Source organism: Centrocercus urophasianus, unplaced genomic scaffold (assembly GCF_019232065.1).
Source record: "Centrocercus urophasianus isolate 14NV4802_14NV808 unplaced genomic scaffold, USGS_Curo_1.0 seq_73, whole genome shotgun sequence".
Classification (NCBI taxonomy): Eukaryota; Metazoa; Chordata; class Aves; order Galliformes; family Phasianidae; genus Centrocercus; species Centrocercus urophasianus.
In genome coordinates, this window is record NW_024885344.1 from 9,303,257 (window position 1) to 9,322,563 (window position 19,307).

The 19,307-nt window shown below is 42.1% G+C and overlaps 1 protein-coding gene across 5 annotated transcripts in view; it reads right to left on the reverse strand.

Annotated features, from left to right (window-relative positions):
* BICD1 (BICD cargo adaptor 1) overlaps positions 1-19,307 on the reverse strand; it is a 167,549-nt gene that overhangs the window by 77,766 nt on the left and 70,476 nt on the right. For all 5 annotated transcript variants that reach the window (XM_042837994.1, XM_042837992.1, XM_042837993.1 and 2 more), the window contains exon 2: positions 5,430-5,642. In XM_042837994.1, the coding sequence (XP_042693928.1) occupies positions 5,430-5,642 (213 nt within the window). The remainder of the gene's footprint in view (positions 1-5,429; positions 5,643-19,307) is intronic.

Here is a 19,307-nt window from a genome sequence, read left to right on the forward strand (position 1 = left end):
GGAGGCAGCTGCTGGGAAGTACTGGGTCACACCAGGAGGAAGCCAGGTGAGCTCATGAAGGATGCTGCATGCATTGCGACTGTCAACACTGCAGTGTCTTATATCTCTGCACAGTTCATGGCAGTGATTCCTCCCCCGGACTTGCTTGCCTTTTCCAGCTTTATTCAACAGAGAGCTGAAGAAAGTTACCTCATTTGCTACCTGCAGCTGCCTCCCTCCAACTTCACAAAGGAGAGACTGGGGTTCTGGTCTCTGCTTCAATTAATATTCAAGTATTTCTTATTAAACATTAATTGAAATAGAGGCTAGAACTAGTTCCCTATTCCCAGCTGAGTGGGTGTAGCCCTTAGGCTACAGTCATTCATTACGACCTGGCTCACTCTGACCCACAAAGTACTATCCCCTCAACAAAGCGGAACAGCTTCACCTAAAGGAATCTCACCCCAAAAATAGCCTGTCACTGACTGCTGAAGCAGTGGATCCATATTCCCTCAGTCAGAGAAGACATCTGAGTCCCAAACCTTGCAACAGTCAAAAAATCATCATTGAGCTGGAAGGGACATTTACAGGACGTCTCATCCAACCCCCTGCAGTGAACAGGGACACTCACAGGTAGATCAGGTTGCTCAGCGCCCCATCCAGCCTGAACTTGAGTACCTCCAGGGATGGGGCATCCACCACCTCTCTGGGAACCTGCTTCAGCTTCTTGTAAACAGATTTTTTCTTATAACCAATCTAAATCTCCCCTTGTCCTGTTGTGAAACCAAAGCATAGGACATTACTGGCACTCTCTCTCCTTCAACTAGGTCAGCACTAAAGTACCCAGAGATGAGGTCAGATGGGGAAACATCTTGGGAGATCCTACAGCAAATTCTCAATATCCAGCAAAAGAGTAGTAGTAGCAGACTTGAGTTCAAGCCAGAGGTGTTCCTGGACTTGACTCAAACATACCACTAGATGGACAGAAAATTCTACAGGTAGAAACAGAGGCATCTACTTACAGAAGGAGCCTCCAGGAAGAGTCCACTAAGAATCTGTTCTGGATGTAACTACATCCTGTATTAAGCAGGAAGCACTACGTGCACAACTCCTGTTATAGTCTAGCCCTTCAGCAACAAAAGAACACAAAATTGGTGAGGGTATTTACTAGACATGTGCTGACATAAAAAGTTTTTAGGCTTTATTTTGAATTGTCAAGAAAGAGAGAAAAACTTAAATTCTTCTGATTCTTCAAACTGAAGAAGTATCATTTTTAAAACAGAAATAGCCAGCTATCAATTTTTTGAAGTTGCATTTAATATAAAATATCACTTTTTCCATTTCTCATGTACATATTCTTCAGAATGCAGGTATAGCCACGAGCGTGAAACTGCATTTCTGAAATGGCTATAGCTAGCAGGGAGACTTCTTGTAATAATTCACCCAGAACAAGTGCTGACACTTCACATCATATACATATTCCCCTCAGAGTCCAAGCCATTACTCTCATGCCCTTACTGATTAGTAGGAAGTACAAGATCTTTGTACCACTGAAGAGAATAAAAATTTTGCTGTTGATTTCAAGGGCAGGGGGGCTACACAACTTAATCTTAGATTTTTTTTTTCACTTGGTTTCAGCATATAATCCCTTACCAATTTTTTTTTTTCCTCCCTATCTACTTTCCACTGCTCTTATCCCTGGTTTTGCTCTCCAGAAGCCCAGATGTATGTAGCTGCCATGGCTCATTAACACTGCCATAACAAACACCCCTGTTCATCCATTATCTCCTGGACTGCAGGTACCCAGGTGCTGATTTCTTTCTGCAAGCCCAGCAGCTGCTACAGTGACATTTAGCAGCACAGACTATTGAGGTTTAACTCTCCACTTCCCCACCTATGTATATTTCTTCTCTTTTTCACTAGTCTTGTTTCATTCATGAATGCAAGAGTGCTGGGAAGAGCTGAGCAGCACCTCTTCAAGCCGGACTCCTCAAGCACAAAAACATTAACCTATTCACCTCACACATATCCTAATCCTAGTCCATAAAACCTACAAAACTAACTCTGTATTAGCATCTTTCATCTTCATTTTTTACAGCTTCCCCTGCTTCCCTTCATCACCTCATGCATTTTCTCCTCCAATTTCCACCAGTTTAGAGGCTGACATGCAGCTCCAAGGCACTCAGCCTCCTTACAAAGGAGGATCATGATTTCACTGCAAGAACTCTCTGCTCCAGACTCTGAGCTTCATCATTTGTGCTTGTGTGGCCACCTCTGACAGTAAGTTATCAGCTTCTCAGCAAAGTGATTTCATCGTTGCTATTCACCTATAGAGTCTGCTTATGGTTACCATAACGAAAGACTTCACAGTGGCAGAAACGGAAGAAACAGTCCGTCATCTCCTGACTGTAAGTAAACACAGTGTTTTTAAACAAGCAAAAGCAACCACTAGAAAATGATTAAAGATCATTATTAAATATTTTCAAAATATGTTTCTGCAAGTTTTTTCATTTGGCCTTTTGAGCAAAGACAGGCACTGCATATGCAGCTGGAAAAGGTTAAATGGGCGAACAACCCTACTGATCTCTTCACACAAAAAGGCCATCCACCTGCAGCACAAAAAATAGATGAAATATGGTCTCAGACTGGCATTAGTTTTGAAATCAGGACATTTGCTGGTTCAGCTTATGACAGTTTTAAAAATCTCCAAATAGCATTCTGCTTATCATATCTAAAGTGGGGGAAAAGAATGAAAAAATAATCTACCTAGTTCCCAAGGCACATATTTTATTTGCCTAGGAGATAATATTTCTATCCAAAACTCTTGGGACGGAGTTTTATTACATCATAAATGATGCTGCCAGTGTTTTGCACTTCTGATCATTTCAACATGGATCTAAAAAGCCATCTGGGTACATAGATCCCTCGTTCATCCTCCACCTTCAGTGTGAAACAGATACTTCAGTTTTTCCAAAACATGTCTTTTTTCTAATGATGAGCACTGAAATCAGTTTGTTTGCTTTCTGAGAATGAGATGCAGAATCTCCAGAGACCTGAGGCTATTATAACAAGAGGGATCCAGGTCAAGCTGCCCTGCAGATAACAGCTGTGACTATGCAGCACATACTTGCAAACATGCATGAATTTTTAAATTCTGGGGCTATGGAATTCCCAAGATTCCTAAAAGCTATCAGCATTCATGTGAGTGCATTGTAATGGCTCAGAAAATGCTCCCAGGCTTTTATATAACTATGAATTTCTGAGCAAATTCAGAAAGCCGAACATCTTCAAAAGAGAACTCCCAGGACAGACTAGAGATGGGAGAGGGCTGGGGGCATGGAAAGGAAGACTGGATACAGTCAAGTAACTTAAATCCAGAATCTATCTTTCCATCACTCCGTAGAGTTGCTCACATAAAGACCATTTTTTTTCTTTCCTATTTTGCTCTAACTAGATTGTCAAATGAACTTGCTAAAGAGACAAATTACTTTCTTATTGTAGCTATCATCCTGTGGCATCCTCTAATAATTGTGTTTACACCAAAATGCTCCAGACATTTAAATCAAGGTTTTTTGGTTGCTTTTTTTTTCCCCATCTTAATGCTGTCAAAACTTGAAGTAAGCTGTGCACTGCCTGTTAGCAGTACTCAGAACTACGTGGACATATTTCAGAAGGGCACCTTCCTGTGGCCGCTTGGATGCTACTGACTTAGGATTTATATGATTGGACTGAGCTTGCTACAAGGATAATATCTCTGAACACAAGGTGAAATACAAATGTAATTCAGTGTGATGAGATGCCTAACAGCCCATGGTAGTATCAATCACCTTCTATATATTACTATATTGAAATAATTAATCATCAACAGTGTCTGGTGTAAGCTCAGTAATGAAGACACTAATCCCATTTATGTTTAAATACTTTGATTATAGTCCCACAAAATACAAAGTTCAGCACAGTAAAGGACTTTATACTTGTAGTCCAATATCACAAATAAATGAATAGTTTATCAGACTGTTTTAAATTCAAGCAAATTATTGCCCTACACTTTAATTAACTACCCAGGCTTGTTTCTATTTTTCACTGGAACAGGAAATAACTGCAGCTGGTCTCACACTAAGGGTTGCTGTTATCTCCAAAGAGATGAGGACAATCAATATTCTAGGGAGGAGAGGTATTGAAACTGCCTTCTGAATAACTAATAGATCAATAATCATGTCAGAAAATGGGAGTTTTGCATTTGAAGGAACCGGAGGAGACCCCTGAGGAAGGAAACAAGTACAAACACATATCCTCTGACTTGGTTGTTTGTGACTGAAGCCAGCTTAAAAGGATTCTGCTCTCCTCTGAGCTTTACCCAAGCATGGTAAGCATATAGCTGGCTACACATACAGATCTTGTAGGATATGATTTTAGGGTGAGTATAAACTTGATTTTCCTTCTTTTTTTTTTTGTTAACAACTGAGACAGCAATTATAATCACATATTTCACTTGAATATTGGAAATAAATACATGGTATTGATTACCATGTATTTATTTCTTACTGAAATCCAACTTGTACTATGTGCAACTTCAGTACAACAATTAAATAAGAATGCTTCATCCTTTTGTGTGCAATAATCTTTAAACCTACAGTAAAGGATCCAGTCCAAGAGGTTACTGTAAGTTAAGAGGATGCCACTCCACTCAACTATAGAAAACATGTAATCTTTGTTAAGTTCACATGTAGGAAGAGTCCTCCAAAATGGCCCAATAAAGGTCTTTTCTTGCAGCTGGACAGCAGGGAGCCCCCGTATCCAAGTATTCACAAGGAAACAGGGAAGATGTGGGGCTACTACCAAGTGCTGCCTTCCCCCAAGCACACTGCTGCTCAGCATAGAGAACTGAAACTGGAGAGGTATGCAACAGAACAATCTAGACTTAAATGAGTGGATGGATGGATGCGAAAGTAGATGAATAAAAGAAAAGTGTGCAGTGTTGCCTATTTTCTGACCGTGAGCATGCACGCATTTTGATTTTTAAGAAGACTGCTGAAAGCTTTATCTAATGCAAGCAAATCCAAACAATACCCACATAACAATACAGGTGGTGAGGGAAAAAAAAAAAAAAAAAAATTGTATGAATATCAGAAGGTGTTTTTTTTTTTTTAAGAAAAAGCTACATAAATTGCACTTTCATGTAGGCACTATAAAATACAAACCAAATGCTGAGCACTTAGAAAATTATAGCTGCCTGAAGTGGGTATTGTTGTTTAAAAATCATAATAAGAGCTCCTTTTTTTTCCCTTTCTGTGCCACAGCTCTCTCAAGCTGGCGGGCCAGCAGGAGGATCACATGCTGGTAGGAAGGTGAATATTTTCACATTATGTAGCATTTTCATGATTCAGTAACCATCAATGCAAGAAACTCCAAGAAAATCACTCCCTTGCTGCTTCCACACACCCATTTACCTCTTTCAAGTCTTGGACAATAGCAGTGAGTCTCTCATTCTCTGCCTGAACGTTGGTGACCACCGCCTTGCTCTGCTTCAGCTCGTTCTGCATCTCCAAAATCTTCCCCAGGTAATAAGCCTCTTTTGATGCAGATTCCTGGAGTAGAGTCTCTTCTCGTGTTTCCCCATCTTCAGCTACTTTGCGGTGAATTGAGAAAGACTGTCCAAATGCCTACAAAAGGAAAACAGAGCACACTATTAAACTACTGCAGCTCTAAAAAAGTTGTCAACAGTAATGAACACCTGCACAGCCAGAGGGAACGAAATAGATTGGTGAGTCCCAAACTCTGACCTAATAAATACTGCCCTCACAGTTTCCTAGCAGCTGAGGGCTACCATCTCATTTAGCTGAATGAAGCATCTTGAAGCAGTTCTCATTTGCAGTATGGATTTATGGCCCCTATCCAGGCAGCCTCCACTGAGATCAAGATGGTGTACAGCTAACTAGCTGTTAATTACTGCCCATTTTAACTGTTCTAAATGAGGCCAACTGGTATTCGTCAATTCCTTTCTTCTCTCACTCTGCAAAATAAATCATGTTTTGTTTTAAAGAATCCAAACAACTTCAAGTCTTTCCAAATTTCTCAATCATTTTCCATCTTCTGTGTTCTTTTCTGAGAGTAGCTGACCTCATAATATGAATAAAAAGGCTTCCTATAACTTCATTAACCATATGGTCTAACTGGCAATTTCAGAAAATAAAACAAGGCATCTTATATCCCGGATCTAGCCCAACACAGGAAAAAGGTCTCTCATCTATCTTAACTCAAAGAAAGTGTATTTGCATTGAAAGACTTTTTTTTTTTCCAATGCAGGAGGTATTATGTCTCATAAGTCACTCTATTATCTTTTCATTCAGAGGAAAATTCTCCCTGAAAATCTAACTTCTGCCCAGATCCAGTCAATCATAATGTTTAGTACATGTTTGCACCTGCTGTACCCAGGGCCTCCTTTGCCTTCCCATCATTAAGATCTGCTTGCCAATGGAAATCATTGTTTTCTTGTTATTTATAGCCTTCAGAACTAAGTTTTACTGGCACTGCAGCAGCCCCTTAGAAACTTCAAAGCAAAACTGTTCAAAAAAACTTTCCTGCTATTTAGTCTACTTGGAGATTCCTGTGAACTCAGCATTAAAGGATTCTAAAAATATTCAATAATGTATTAACCCAGCTGTCTTCTCCAAAGACTGCAAGTGACTGAAATAGCAAGCATCAGCAATTTGCTGAATAGGATTTTCCCAATAACAAGAAATTGAATTTAATGAGACTGTTAAACACGGATTCAGTCACCCTGTCTGTAAACATAGGATGGCTTTCAGGAACACTGCTAATAAATTTTATCTTACAAAACATGATTATATTCAATGGCTCACTGTTCTTAATTTGAGACCTAAGCAAAAAGTTGCAGTATAATAGATACCCTATGGGACAAATGCAAAGGACATGCATCCAAGGGAAAAACCAAAGCACAGAACAGCAAGTAAGATTGCCAGGGCTGGAGAAGCTCGCAAAGAAATGGGAGTTGGAGGTTAAAAAAAAAAATGGATGAAAACCAGCAGACATCACTGATGACCGTTCAGGCACATACTACATTTTCCTCAAATTTAGTGAGGGAGTTCATTAGCATCCGTAATGTCTAAGAATGGTAAAGAATACGGATATTGGGGAAGGTGGCTGGATGTCTAGTTCTCAGAAATTCTACTTGTCTTTATTTTGGGCCATGTTCCATTTTGATTTGAAAAAATAAATAAAATCTTCTGCTCCATTTACTAAACAGCTCGGGGCACCAACAGAACTTAGGACAAGATTAGAACTTAGCAAAAGATTTAGTTAGACAACTATTTAACCACATTCTATACATGAAAATCAAAACATTTCTTTGGCATATGGTGTAGTAGTACTATGGACGCTTTCTTATTAGCATATAGAGCCTCAGAGAAATGGAAACACCAGTAACTAACCAGGCATTGCTCTACAATTCTCTTTTCCTGTAATCTTAAGAATAAACCTGTATTCCTAGAAGAAGGATAGGACAAATGACTGCCAAAAACACACGAGCTTCCCAGCAGATTAGCAAATACACAGTATTCCATTTGCTCAGTGTCAGAACTTTCTATTTGTTCTTTTACTTATGGTAAATCATTTGATTTGATCAACTGTTCTGCAAAATGTTTAAAAAGCAAGTATGAATCGAACTGACTCTGTTTTGTACTTCTGTGATGAACTTCAATGCTATAACACACTGTGTGCTATGCATTTGCTCTTACAAAGTACATTCTCACCCCACATCCTGAATCTTTGCCTCTGACAGACATGAACCTTACATAAAGAAGAAAGTGCAGTTGTAATACCAACACAGTGCATAAAAACATCACTGAATTCTCAACATTTTAAATGCAATTTACATTAGTTTAAGAGAAAACTACTGTGTACTTAATGCTTTAAAAAATCAAAGATTTTTCCTCTGAAACTCATATGGAACATTACTGCATATTATATTATCCAGTTTATTTATGAAATTGCTGTCAATATGTTAAAAGTTTGAGGATGAAAAGGAAGAAAGCACAGTTCTTTTTACATATCAATGGAAATTATGCAAATCCATGCAGCATGGAGAATAACGCAAGGTGTCTTTTAATTCAAATGCTGCTTCTGTTCTTCATGGTCTGTATACAATGACAAAAAGTTTAAACTTTCCCAGCATATCCATTTGTATACATCCACAAGATTCCTTCTTTTTAAGTTAAGCCAAAAACAATAGGGTTTTTTTGCACAGTTGCATATTTTTTGCATTTTTCAGCTAGTAGCCAGACATTTATTCTACTTTGATTTTTATATTTAAGTAATTTGTTTAATATGCTTACTAATTTATAAAACTTTATGGCCTTATTACGATACAGATATTTCTATTTACTGTGCATACTGACTTCACTGAAACCATCACAGAATATCCCAAGTTGGAAGGGACCCATAAGGATCATCAAGTCCAACTCCTCATCTGGTGGAATCCCTGCTTCTTCACAGTGTGAAAAGTTAGCCACCTTAAAAACTTTCCAAGTCAACAGCTTTCTAACAGAAACAACTGCCTTCCAAAGAGGACCAATTGCCAGACATGTGACAGCACACCTCACACATGAGAAGCCATAGAATGATTCAGGTTAGAAAAGACCACAAAGATCATCAAGTCCGACCACAACCTAACCATAATACCCTAACAGCCCTCCATGTCCCTGAGCACCACATCCACACGGATTTTAAACACATCCAGGGATGGTGACTCAACCACCTCCCTGGGGAGCCTATTCCAGTGCTTAACAACCTTTTCTGTAAAGAAATGTTTCCTGATATCCAACATAAACTTACCCTGGTGCAACTTGAGGCCGTTTCCTCTCATCCTGTCACCTGTCACCAGTGAGAAGAGACCAACCCCGCTCTTGCTGCAATCACCTTTAAGGTATTGGAAGAGAGCAATAATGTCTCCCCTCAGCCTCCCCTTCCCCAAACTAAACAGCCCCATTTCCTTCAGTCTCTCCTCATAGGGCATACTCTCCAAGCCCCTAACAAGCCTTACTGCCCTTCACTGGACCTGCTCCCGCACCTCCATGTCCCTTCTGTACTGAGGTGCCCAAAACCGAGCACAGTTTCAAGGTGAGACCTCACCAATGCCAAGTTCAGGGACAGGATTACTTCCCTAGTCCAGCTCACCACACCATTCCTGACACAAGCCAGGATGCTTGGTCTTCTTGGCCACCTGGGCACACTGCTGGCTCATATTCAGCCGACTGTCCATCAGTACACCAAGGTCCTTTTCATCAGGCAGCTTTCCAGGCATTCCTCCCCAAGCCTGTAGAGTTGCCTGAGGTTGTGGTGAGCAAAATGCAGGACCTGACACTTGGCCCTATTGAAACTCATACAGTTTACCTTGGCCCATCGACTCAGTCTATCCAGGTCCCTCTGTAGTGCCTTTCTCCTCTCAGGCAGATCAACACTCTCTCCCAACTTGGTGTCATCTGCAAACTTACTGAGGATGCACTCAATGCACTCAATCCCGTCATCAAGATCATTAATAAAGATGTTAAATAGAAGTAGCCCCAGTACCGAGCCTTGGGTGATACTGCTCATGACTGGCCGCCAACTAGATTTAATTCCATTGGCCACAACTCTCTGGGCCCAGCCATCCAGCATGAATGTAGCCTGAAGAGCCGACACAGCCACGGCAGTCTCCCACCATCACTATCAATACCTGGGCAGGTGTGGTGCCCAGCTAATTCATTCGTGTTGTTTCTGTTTGTTTTTGGACTGTAGTGCATGTCACAGATAGATTAATTGCTGTAGTAGTTGTTAGCACGGTGCTGTCTTGCTTGGTGTGACTCCTCATGAAAGCCACTTAGAAGCTACCAATAGTCCCTTGCTGGCTCTTAGTTTCATCAATCACAAGGCACATTTTTTGACAAAGCACATCATCACCTGAATTTGAACTGTGACTGGTCAAGGCTGTATAGATCTATGCATAAAACCCTTCATGGCTTCTTCCATTCCCTGGAGAACCTCTTCCCAGCACAGGCTCAACAACTGAAGTCAGCTACAAAGACTGAGGCACGCTTATTCTGACAAAGACTACCCTAACAGTCTGAATTTTATATCACACTACTCCCATCACAATTCTCAAGACTTTGCTTGAAAGGATGCCACTGACTGAGTTAGGAGATTCACTTATTTCAAGATCATCATAAAAGTTGAGTTACAAGATGCCATTAAACACTCCATTTTTACTCTTAGACCTGAAAGTTGTATTATGTAATTGTACTATGTGTATATGGAGAACTGAGACTTCTTAAAATTTGATCTTTGACAACTATGAAATGATGAGATTTAAGCAATGCTCAACATTTGAGTGCATTATAAAGGATAATGGCAGTGGATGTGCACAGGAAAGAGGTCAGTCTGATTCACAGAGAAAGGCCTGAGGAAAAGGTCATCTGTGACTGAACTCAGGACAATTCTAGATGGAAATTCCACTGACAGAAGCAAACTGGCATGAAATAAATAAAATGGGCACAGATTTATAAAAGGGCAATAGAAAAATCCAACTAATCAAAACACCATAGAGAATATTTACATCAAGTATAAACAGCAATAAATAGCTAGTATATAGTCAGTGAGATGAAATGATCCCTGTGCAATGAAAATTACATGTGGAACTTAAAAAAAAAAAAAAAAAAAAAAAGCAAGAGAGGAGAAGAGAAGCTACAAGTTTAATTTGGGTGTAGAAAGCAACACTTACATAGAAAATCAGCTAAAAACAGAAGTATATAATGAAGGATGCTATTTCTGAGTTTCACTTTTAATTTTACTAGCCATGTCCTGAGGCAAGAATTCTGTGTAGAAACTTAGCCTTCTGGTGTATGATGATTAGCAGGCAACAAAACATCACTTGACTACTATCAGGATGAGCAGGCAGCCTACCTGTATGACTTTGACACTTAATGTAGTTTCCCTGATACATAATGCAGCAGCATTGAACTTGTTCAAATGATTACCTGTTTCAGCTGCTCACTTGCTGCAAAGTGAAATGCATTATGTTATTTCCACATCCCTAACACAAAAGCGAGGGGAAAGCAGGTTGGGAGGGCAGCATATTTTGAAAGCAAACTTCAGTCTGATAACACAGGTGGAAATCTTTGCTAGAGAAGCCTTCCTGGGGTTACTTTTGGGGACAGCTCTCACTTTGTGGCACCGCTCAAAAACCCACTTACTACTTAATAGTTCCTTAATCAATTGCAGTTCTGCATCTGTCTTTCAAAAAAAAAAATAAATAAATAAAATAAATCTTTTAAGCTTAGTATATATCTTAGATCTTTCTTCACTATTCATTCACCCAAGCTCAAGATTGTGTAACATTTTTTTGCTAAGGAGCCATCAGTTGCAGAGAGAGGCCTATACTGAAATTCTCTCTATGCCAGGCTTAGCAGGACAAAGAATGAAGCAGCTAAGCAGGCTCTTCAAAATCAGTTGGTATGCAACTCCATAAGATGCAATGTGGTGGCAGATGCACTGATGCTCCATTTAGATGAATTCTCTTTAAAAATTACTTCCAGTATTTCACACCCTGCTCATCTTGGTAGCCTGCTCTGGGTGCCCCTGCTTGAGCAGGGAGGCTGATCACAGAATCACAGAATTGTTTGAGTTGAAAGGAATCCCTTAAAGGTTATCTTGTCCAAAAAGGTTATCTTGTCCCTATTCCCTGCAGTGAATAGGGACACCCACAGGTAGATCAGGATGCTCAGAGCTCCGTCCAGCCTGACTTTGAGTATCAGCGGGAAAAGGGCATCCACCACCCCTCTGGGCAACCTGTTTCAGTGATGACCTCCAGAGGTCCTGTCCAGTCTCAGTCATTCTGTGATCTGAATGCTGGAAGCAGTCATTCTGAAAGGAACAGTTTCTTAGTTACTAAAGCCAAACCAGCATTCAGCCTTACCGGGAACATTTCTTCCATGGGCTTTCCCACAGGCACATGCTCAATGCCAGATTCTGATCACTTGCCTATTTGTTACTCTGTGCTCCTTGCTCTTTGTATACATGGATTGTCCAGCATCTCAGACAAGGATCATGATTTATCCTTGAAGATTACAGCAGGTAATGCAGAACCTAAACCTGACTTGTGTGTGTTGGCAGCTTTGCAATGTAAAGAACAAATAATGATGTGCTTCCAGAAGTGACTGATGGGCTGACCAATGTCACATTATATTCATTTGCTAAGAAAGTGGGAAAGTTCTATGCCACTAAAATTTATCCATACTTCATATTAAATCTTTATGCAGTTTGCATGCCTTCTGCTGTGCATTTAACTGACAGAGATCAAAAAGTTTCCTTTTGGAATCTAATACTGAAGTGATGAAAGTCCTGAAAAGCAAATAATAGGCATATTGCAATAAAAACAAACACAGATGTATATTTAGTCAAAATGGTGCAAGAACTAGGGAATTAATTCATAGGTATTGTAAGGATAGTACATGCACAACAACAGACAGCCCACAGAGGCAAGCAGATTGGAGACTTGGAAATAGATTGAGAATACAGGCTGAATCAGCATGGGCACATGGAGGGAGAGGGGGGAAACAACAGAGAATGAACTTTTGGTTTGTCAGGTAAACTGAAAACAGCTCATTTTACAGCTACAGAAGTATCCCATTTGTCTAATTCCTCCTGTTTTCAGGAAAGTGGGATGCTGAACACTCCTACAGACAGGCACAAAACAGAAAGATGCTGGATGCCATCACTAATTTCTCTTTCAGCTATGAACAAAGAATACAAAAGAACTGATCAGAATTCAATCATAGCCAAGCAACCATCCAGGCATGGGTCATTTCTTAATCTCAATACTCAAGAATATGATCGGTTTTAGCCTCCATGTCACACAATATTGTCTTTTTATTTTTATTTTAAAAGTAAATAAATAAAATGAGAAAATAAAAATTAACAATATGCCTGCTATTCCAAACGCTCATCTTGCAGAAAAAGTGCTAAATGTTTTATATACACTTTGAAGTAAGCTGATTAATTGAGGTTTCCCTACATGTCCTCATGAGATTGGACAGCCTTATAAAAAGGGTGAAAACCAAACTTTATAGGACAGTGTATGCTTTTCTGAAAAGACATGATGTGTTCTTAAGGAAACTGTTCAGCCTCCCATTTGAAAACGCAGATGAAAGCATCTGCAATACAGTGAACAGAATGGTTATCCCGCACCAATTCATGACTTGAGACAGTCACACATACAACTATATAACAGTACGTCATAGTTAGGAGCACAGCAAAGGTAATTATGATAAATCCATAAATGCTACCTTAAAAAGCTATTTTCTTATTTCATAAAGGCAAAAAGCATTTGATTTTATTCCCATATACCAGTATATCCATACTACCTAATGTAATAAAAGTAATGCAAATTTTGGTGCAATGGTAAAGTTACATAAGTTAATATCTGCATGAAGTATTTACCCTTGCAAAAAAGATTTGTGTACCAATGTGCTAGAAGTTTTATCTATGTCAGAACTACTGAGGAGATCAGACACATGAAAAACATACGTAATACCCTGGCTGCTACACATGCAGAACTATAACACAAAGGTAAACAATTCATAGCCTTTTTCCCGGGAAAGATTTGAGTAAAAGCATGCACGCCACAGACGTCTACAGGCCAGCAGAAATTCTTATACTGGTTACCAATCAGCAAAGCCTTCTGAAAGTCCTGGGCAAAATGGCATTTACATTCATCTCAGCTACAAGCATGATCATCCTTCTGCAGTGCTGGTATGTACTGTGCTGATTTCAATCGATATGCCACAGTATGAGGCTGCAGGCAGCCATACTATTTTTATTTTATTTTATTTAATAAGGAATGAAATTATTCTTAAATATGTCAGGAAACATTTACAGACAACAAGAAGAAAGCACTACCATGAAAATGAAACTCAGTACTAGCCCCCATTGTTCATCAGCAATCCAGTAAAAGCAGGGTGAACAAGAATTTCCATTTAAATGCCTTCAACAGCACTCGAGATGAGGATTTAAATTCCCTTCTGAAGAATACCCTCCAGGCACAGAAAATACAAGAAAAGGAAAGCTTGCAACAAAACCACTTATCTACAACACAACTAATTAGTTTTACACCAGTAATTTAAAAAGCAGTTCCATTTAAAATGAGTCTGGGCGACAATAAAATTATTTCTATTAACAAAATGATTATTAATGAACTATAAGACAGCGTAAAAATTTGCACCAGTGTCTATACAGATGCCTCTATGAGTTCACAAGCACTTCAAGTTTTTACTTTGTATGTTATTACATTTGTTCTAGTTTGTTATTTCTATTGCTATTTCTATGGCTTCCAATTCCATCTGTAAATCGACAGCACCCCAGTCCTGACCATGTCACAGGTCATTCATGAGAATCTCTCCTTTGGTCACACAACATACTTAATGTCAGCATGTGGCAACCACAGTTGGACTCAGAACAACAGGATTAGAGAACTGAGTGCAAGGGAAGAGATGCATGTTCCAGCTCCTGGATCTGAAGTACATAAGCTGCTGTGGGACCATGCTAGCTTTGAGAACAGTTATTTCTACGCTCAAAGTTTAAAGAGGAAGAAAGAATATTCAGACATTTCTGCTGCTTCAGGCATTTACATGAGCTACCACCAATTTCCAGTGGAAAAAACTCCAAACAAAGGTATGTAAAGGTATGAACAAGAAACGCAAATTACAGAACACTCAGTTCTCTTCAAAGGTAGGCTTCACTGAAGAGTTGCCAGCTCATACACTGGACTCATCTAACAGAGACTTGTGCAAGATGGCGGACTGGTACTCCGCTGAGTAGCCCTGCAGTCACACCACAGGTGCCTAAAGCAACCTGTTTTGAACAGAAGAAGGCAGACCATGCCCCATTGTCTGTGTTTAACATAAGTGCGTTCAGTACCTGATGCGAGCCTATAAAAATGATGGCTAAAGCCTTCTTACATGATCTGACGGCAACAGGACAGGGGGGAACGGTTTTAAACTGAAACAGCAAAGATTTAGATTACATGTCATGAGGAAATTCTTTACCCAGAGGGCAGTGAGGCTCTGGCACAGCTGCCCAGAGAAGCTGTGAGTGCCCCACCCTGACTGCACTCAGAGCAGTGTTGGAAGGGGCCCTGGGCAGCCTGAGCTGCTGCTGGGTGGCAGCCCTGCCCATGGCAGGGGGTTAGAACTGGGTGAGCTTTGAGATCCCTTCCAACCCAAACCATTCTTTCATATGAACTCATTTGATGATTTCTACTTCTGTCAATGCAGCAGATCAGGCTACTATGTGCCAGCCTCATATAAGAAAGGGACGATAGTCCAGTCCCACCATTACATTTCACTACAGCACTTTCCATGGCACAGAAAGGCTCCCTAACTCCCACAATGGCCGCCACGCTCCTGAAGAGCATGGCAGCAGCAGCACGGGCAGGAGAGGGCTCCGTTCAGCACGGGGGCGCTGAGCTTGCAAGCTAAATCTGTCACAGCATTGGAAGCCAGAACTTTCCTTACTAAAAGGAAGCCTTCATGTGCCTCAGAACATCCAACTTACAGAGTAATGGAGCTCAGTGCAAGCACAATGGCCATTGGCATGGTTACAGCACCAGAAACCCAACGCTGATGCCTTCTACAAATGCTTTCATGATTTCCAACCATTTTTAAGAGACTCCTCAGAAGTTAAGAGAAGATTGGTACAAATGAAGAACAGTGAATGTATGTAAATAACAAAACGTAGTTTTACGCTTATTTTTTATTAAAACATTTGAGCGTTTCGCTCATGAAAAATACCACTACAAATCACACAGTAAAGGTGTTAAAGGTTAGCAGTCAAGTGGGGTCACGCTACTCGCTGTCCAGGCCATGGGTTGGACGCATCTGGTTTAGTGGCAGACCTGGCAGAGTTCGGTTAACGGCTGGCCTTGATGACCTCAGAGGTCTTTTCCAACCCAAATGATGTCACTGAGCAAGCGGGCTGAGCCATCACCGGGCAACAGATTGTGACTGCATGGCCTTCACTGCTTCTATCCGGACGTTAGCAGAGCCTGCCTCAGTCTGGCTCGTTCCTGGCTTCCTGCTGAGCAGCTTTGCGAGGTTTGGAAGGCGAGCAAGGATTTGGCTGTGCTGGGCCGTGCCTGTGGCTGCATCCAGCAGTTCCCAGTGCCTGTCCTCACAGCATCGTTTGTGTTTCCCTGGCCCTGCCCAGTGCAGGCAGCCAGGGCCCCGCAGGACGTACCCGCAGCAGCGGAGGTGAGTTGGTGCAGGGACACGTTCCTGGTGTGCCTGGCCCCGTGCTACTGGCGGAGCACAAGACAGCCCAGCTGCGAGGCCAGGAGGGCTTCCTGCTGAGGAAAAGGGGCCTTTCCTCGGCGCTCCCTGGGACCACGAGTGACTGTGACCTCTCTTCCTCTTGCAGTGCGTGACACCAGCGCTGCAGCACCTGTGAAGGAGGGCAGTTCGTCACCCAACGCTCTCCTCACGTGCAGCAGCCAGAAGACCATGGCCGCAGCGGAGGTATGGACATGTCCCGTCTGTTGTGAGGCACGACAGGATGTTGCGTACGCAATGCCATGCAACCATCAGTTCTGCCTCGGCTGCATCCAGCGGTGGGCCATACTGAAATCCAGCTGCCCGCTCTGCAGGACGGCCATGAAGACCATCAGGGTCTCCGTGTGGGGAGACCAACATCACATCGAGTGCGTTGTCTCCCCACCCGCAGTGCCAGTCCCTGCCGAATTCCACCATGGCAGCATCATCCACCCCAACGGCACTGCGGCACACGCTCCATCCTCTGCGCCGCCGCAGCACAGGGCTGCAGGGCCAGAGATGAGGGCAACTGTGGGCGGCCTCCTGCCGCAGCAGTGGGCGGCAGCGTTCAGGGAGCAACGCCACATCCTCGACCCCGTGCTGCCCGGCCTGCACCAGAAGCTCTCCGCCATCCCCGGGTTCCCGTGGTGGCAGGTCAGGTCTACCGAGAGCCTGTTCCTATGCTGCCTGTGTCAGCAGGGGCTGGACAGGGATGCCATGGTGCAGTGCATAGAGCCCAGCTTGGGTCCCAGCGCCGTGCCCATCATCCACTGGCTCATTGACGCCATTGTCAGCCACTGCGGCCAGGACGCCCGGAGGATGCTGGGCCTCGAAGATGAGAGCACAGCCCAGGGGCAGGAGGACAGCAGCACGGCTTTCTCCCCACGCAGAACCCGCAGCCCCAGCGCCACACCCTCCAGCAGCTCTGAGGGTCCCAACGCCGAGGAGCTCCCCGGCACATCCAGCCAAGTCCTTCACGGGGGTGCTGGCGAGCTCCCTGCCGCAGCCAGCCCCAGTGAGCAGCAGCAGCCCCATGAGGAGCCGGGGCACGAGGCAGCAGGGCCCAGTGCCCAGCACCGCAGCTGCAGCCGCTCTGCTCCAGGCCGGGGCAGGAAGCGCTCTGCTGGGGGGCCCCGGCGCCCCAAGAAGAGGAGGGCTGGCAGCACCCAGCGTGCTCCGCAGCCCTGCAAGAGGCCGCCCCCCCGGCACCTCTAGCGGGGCTTACATCCGTTTTAAAACACAAAATATACATATTTTTAAAGAACATGCTATTGAGAAAGTCTCGTTCTTAACCAAAACACAGCTGCTACTGCCATGTGCACACAGCTGCTCCCTGGAGCTATTCAAATGAGTGGCCATGAGGGACACGGTGTAGCGCATGGGTGTCCAACCTTTGGCGTGCTGGGACACACTGAGGGAAAGGCTTTTGTCTCAGGTCGCATATCAACTATATAACATAGTTTATTTATACAAGTAAGAAAGGAATGTTTTTTTTAAATACATTTACTAAAAATATTTTTTTAAAGAGAGCAACCAAAGTATAAAACTGAAAATAGTCACAACTATACACACATTGTTTCACACAACGCTACAGCAGGTTGGGTGCTTACTCCAAGTGCTGGGTAATCTCAAACTCTTACTTGCACTCGAGGCATAAGTCACATGGATGTACTGCTAGTGGTTTGCTGATAAACAGGAGCGCAAGCTGCAGAAAGCAGGAACCTTCTTGAGCGAAAGTATAACAAACACAATAAAAAGAAAACAAACACCACACATGGAACCATCTGGTGGTAAAAATGGAGCAATATTAACACTGGTCATAAGAGACTACACATTGCCCTTGTCCATCAGAAGGAGCTTCTAGAATTCTTCGTTCATATCCTGGTCTCTCTCCATGTATACAGAAGTATTGCTCTAATATAGTTAAAAGGAAAATGAATTTCAATTATATGATCTAAATATTGCTGTTCATACTTGGTTGGTAGTGTAATGCCACAATGTAATGTAATACTATAGCAGAAAAAAGGAAGAGGAATTGCTTTAGGACATTTTCAAAACTGGGAGGCTTCAGCAGATCAGACAGGTAGCCATCTTTTTTAAAGAAAGGGCACAAGAATGAAATAGAAAAAAAAGAAATAAAAACAATTGAAGCACAGGCTGCTGTTCAAGTCATGATAGAGACGGAAGAGGAATCACAGGAACGGTGATTACATATTGAGTAATGCACAAACAGCAGCTTCAGAAAGTTGGCAGGAAGAATAGGTCCAGTAACAGCCATGAAAGTGGGGACATTAGAAATGGAAACATTCAGCATGGCTCCTTTAGCAGGACATTCTGCAAGTCCTAAAGAACATGGATGGTGAATACTCCATTAGAAACAAAATAAACCAAATGCAAAAACTTTGTGCCAGAGCACATTATTAAACAGAGAGAGATGTGGATCATAAGCGAAGCAGAAATGAACAAATTATTACTTAAATGAAATTACATGCCAGTCAAGTTAGAACCATACCAAATTATATTAAGCCCTTGAGCAGGGAGACATGAGTGATTTGCAATGGAAGGGTAAAATATAGATCAAAATCAAATTGCTCATCAAGAAGAATAGTAGATGACAGGGTTGTGCTCAATTCAGAAATGCAAGCTAATCCAATAACTAAAAATGAGCTAATAGGATGGAATTGATGAGTCCTACAGTGCTTTAAGATCTTTACTGTATTATCAGATAGCCTTTATATTATACAGTCCTCAGATCTCTCTTTTTCTTACTGCTCTTCGCAAAAGTCACTGCAGAGAACTGCAGCTGCATTTATGCTCAAGAACAAGAAGGAATAGAGTCACAATGAAGGCAGCTTTAAACAAACAGAATATGAAGGATGAAGACATCTCTTGAAGGTGATTACTGTCTCCACTAGAGAGCAGCAGTTAGGCTGAGTGAGCTAATATCTGAAGGGTTGAATGATTTAACAGGAA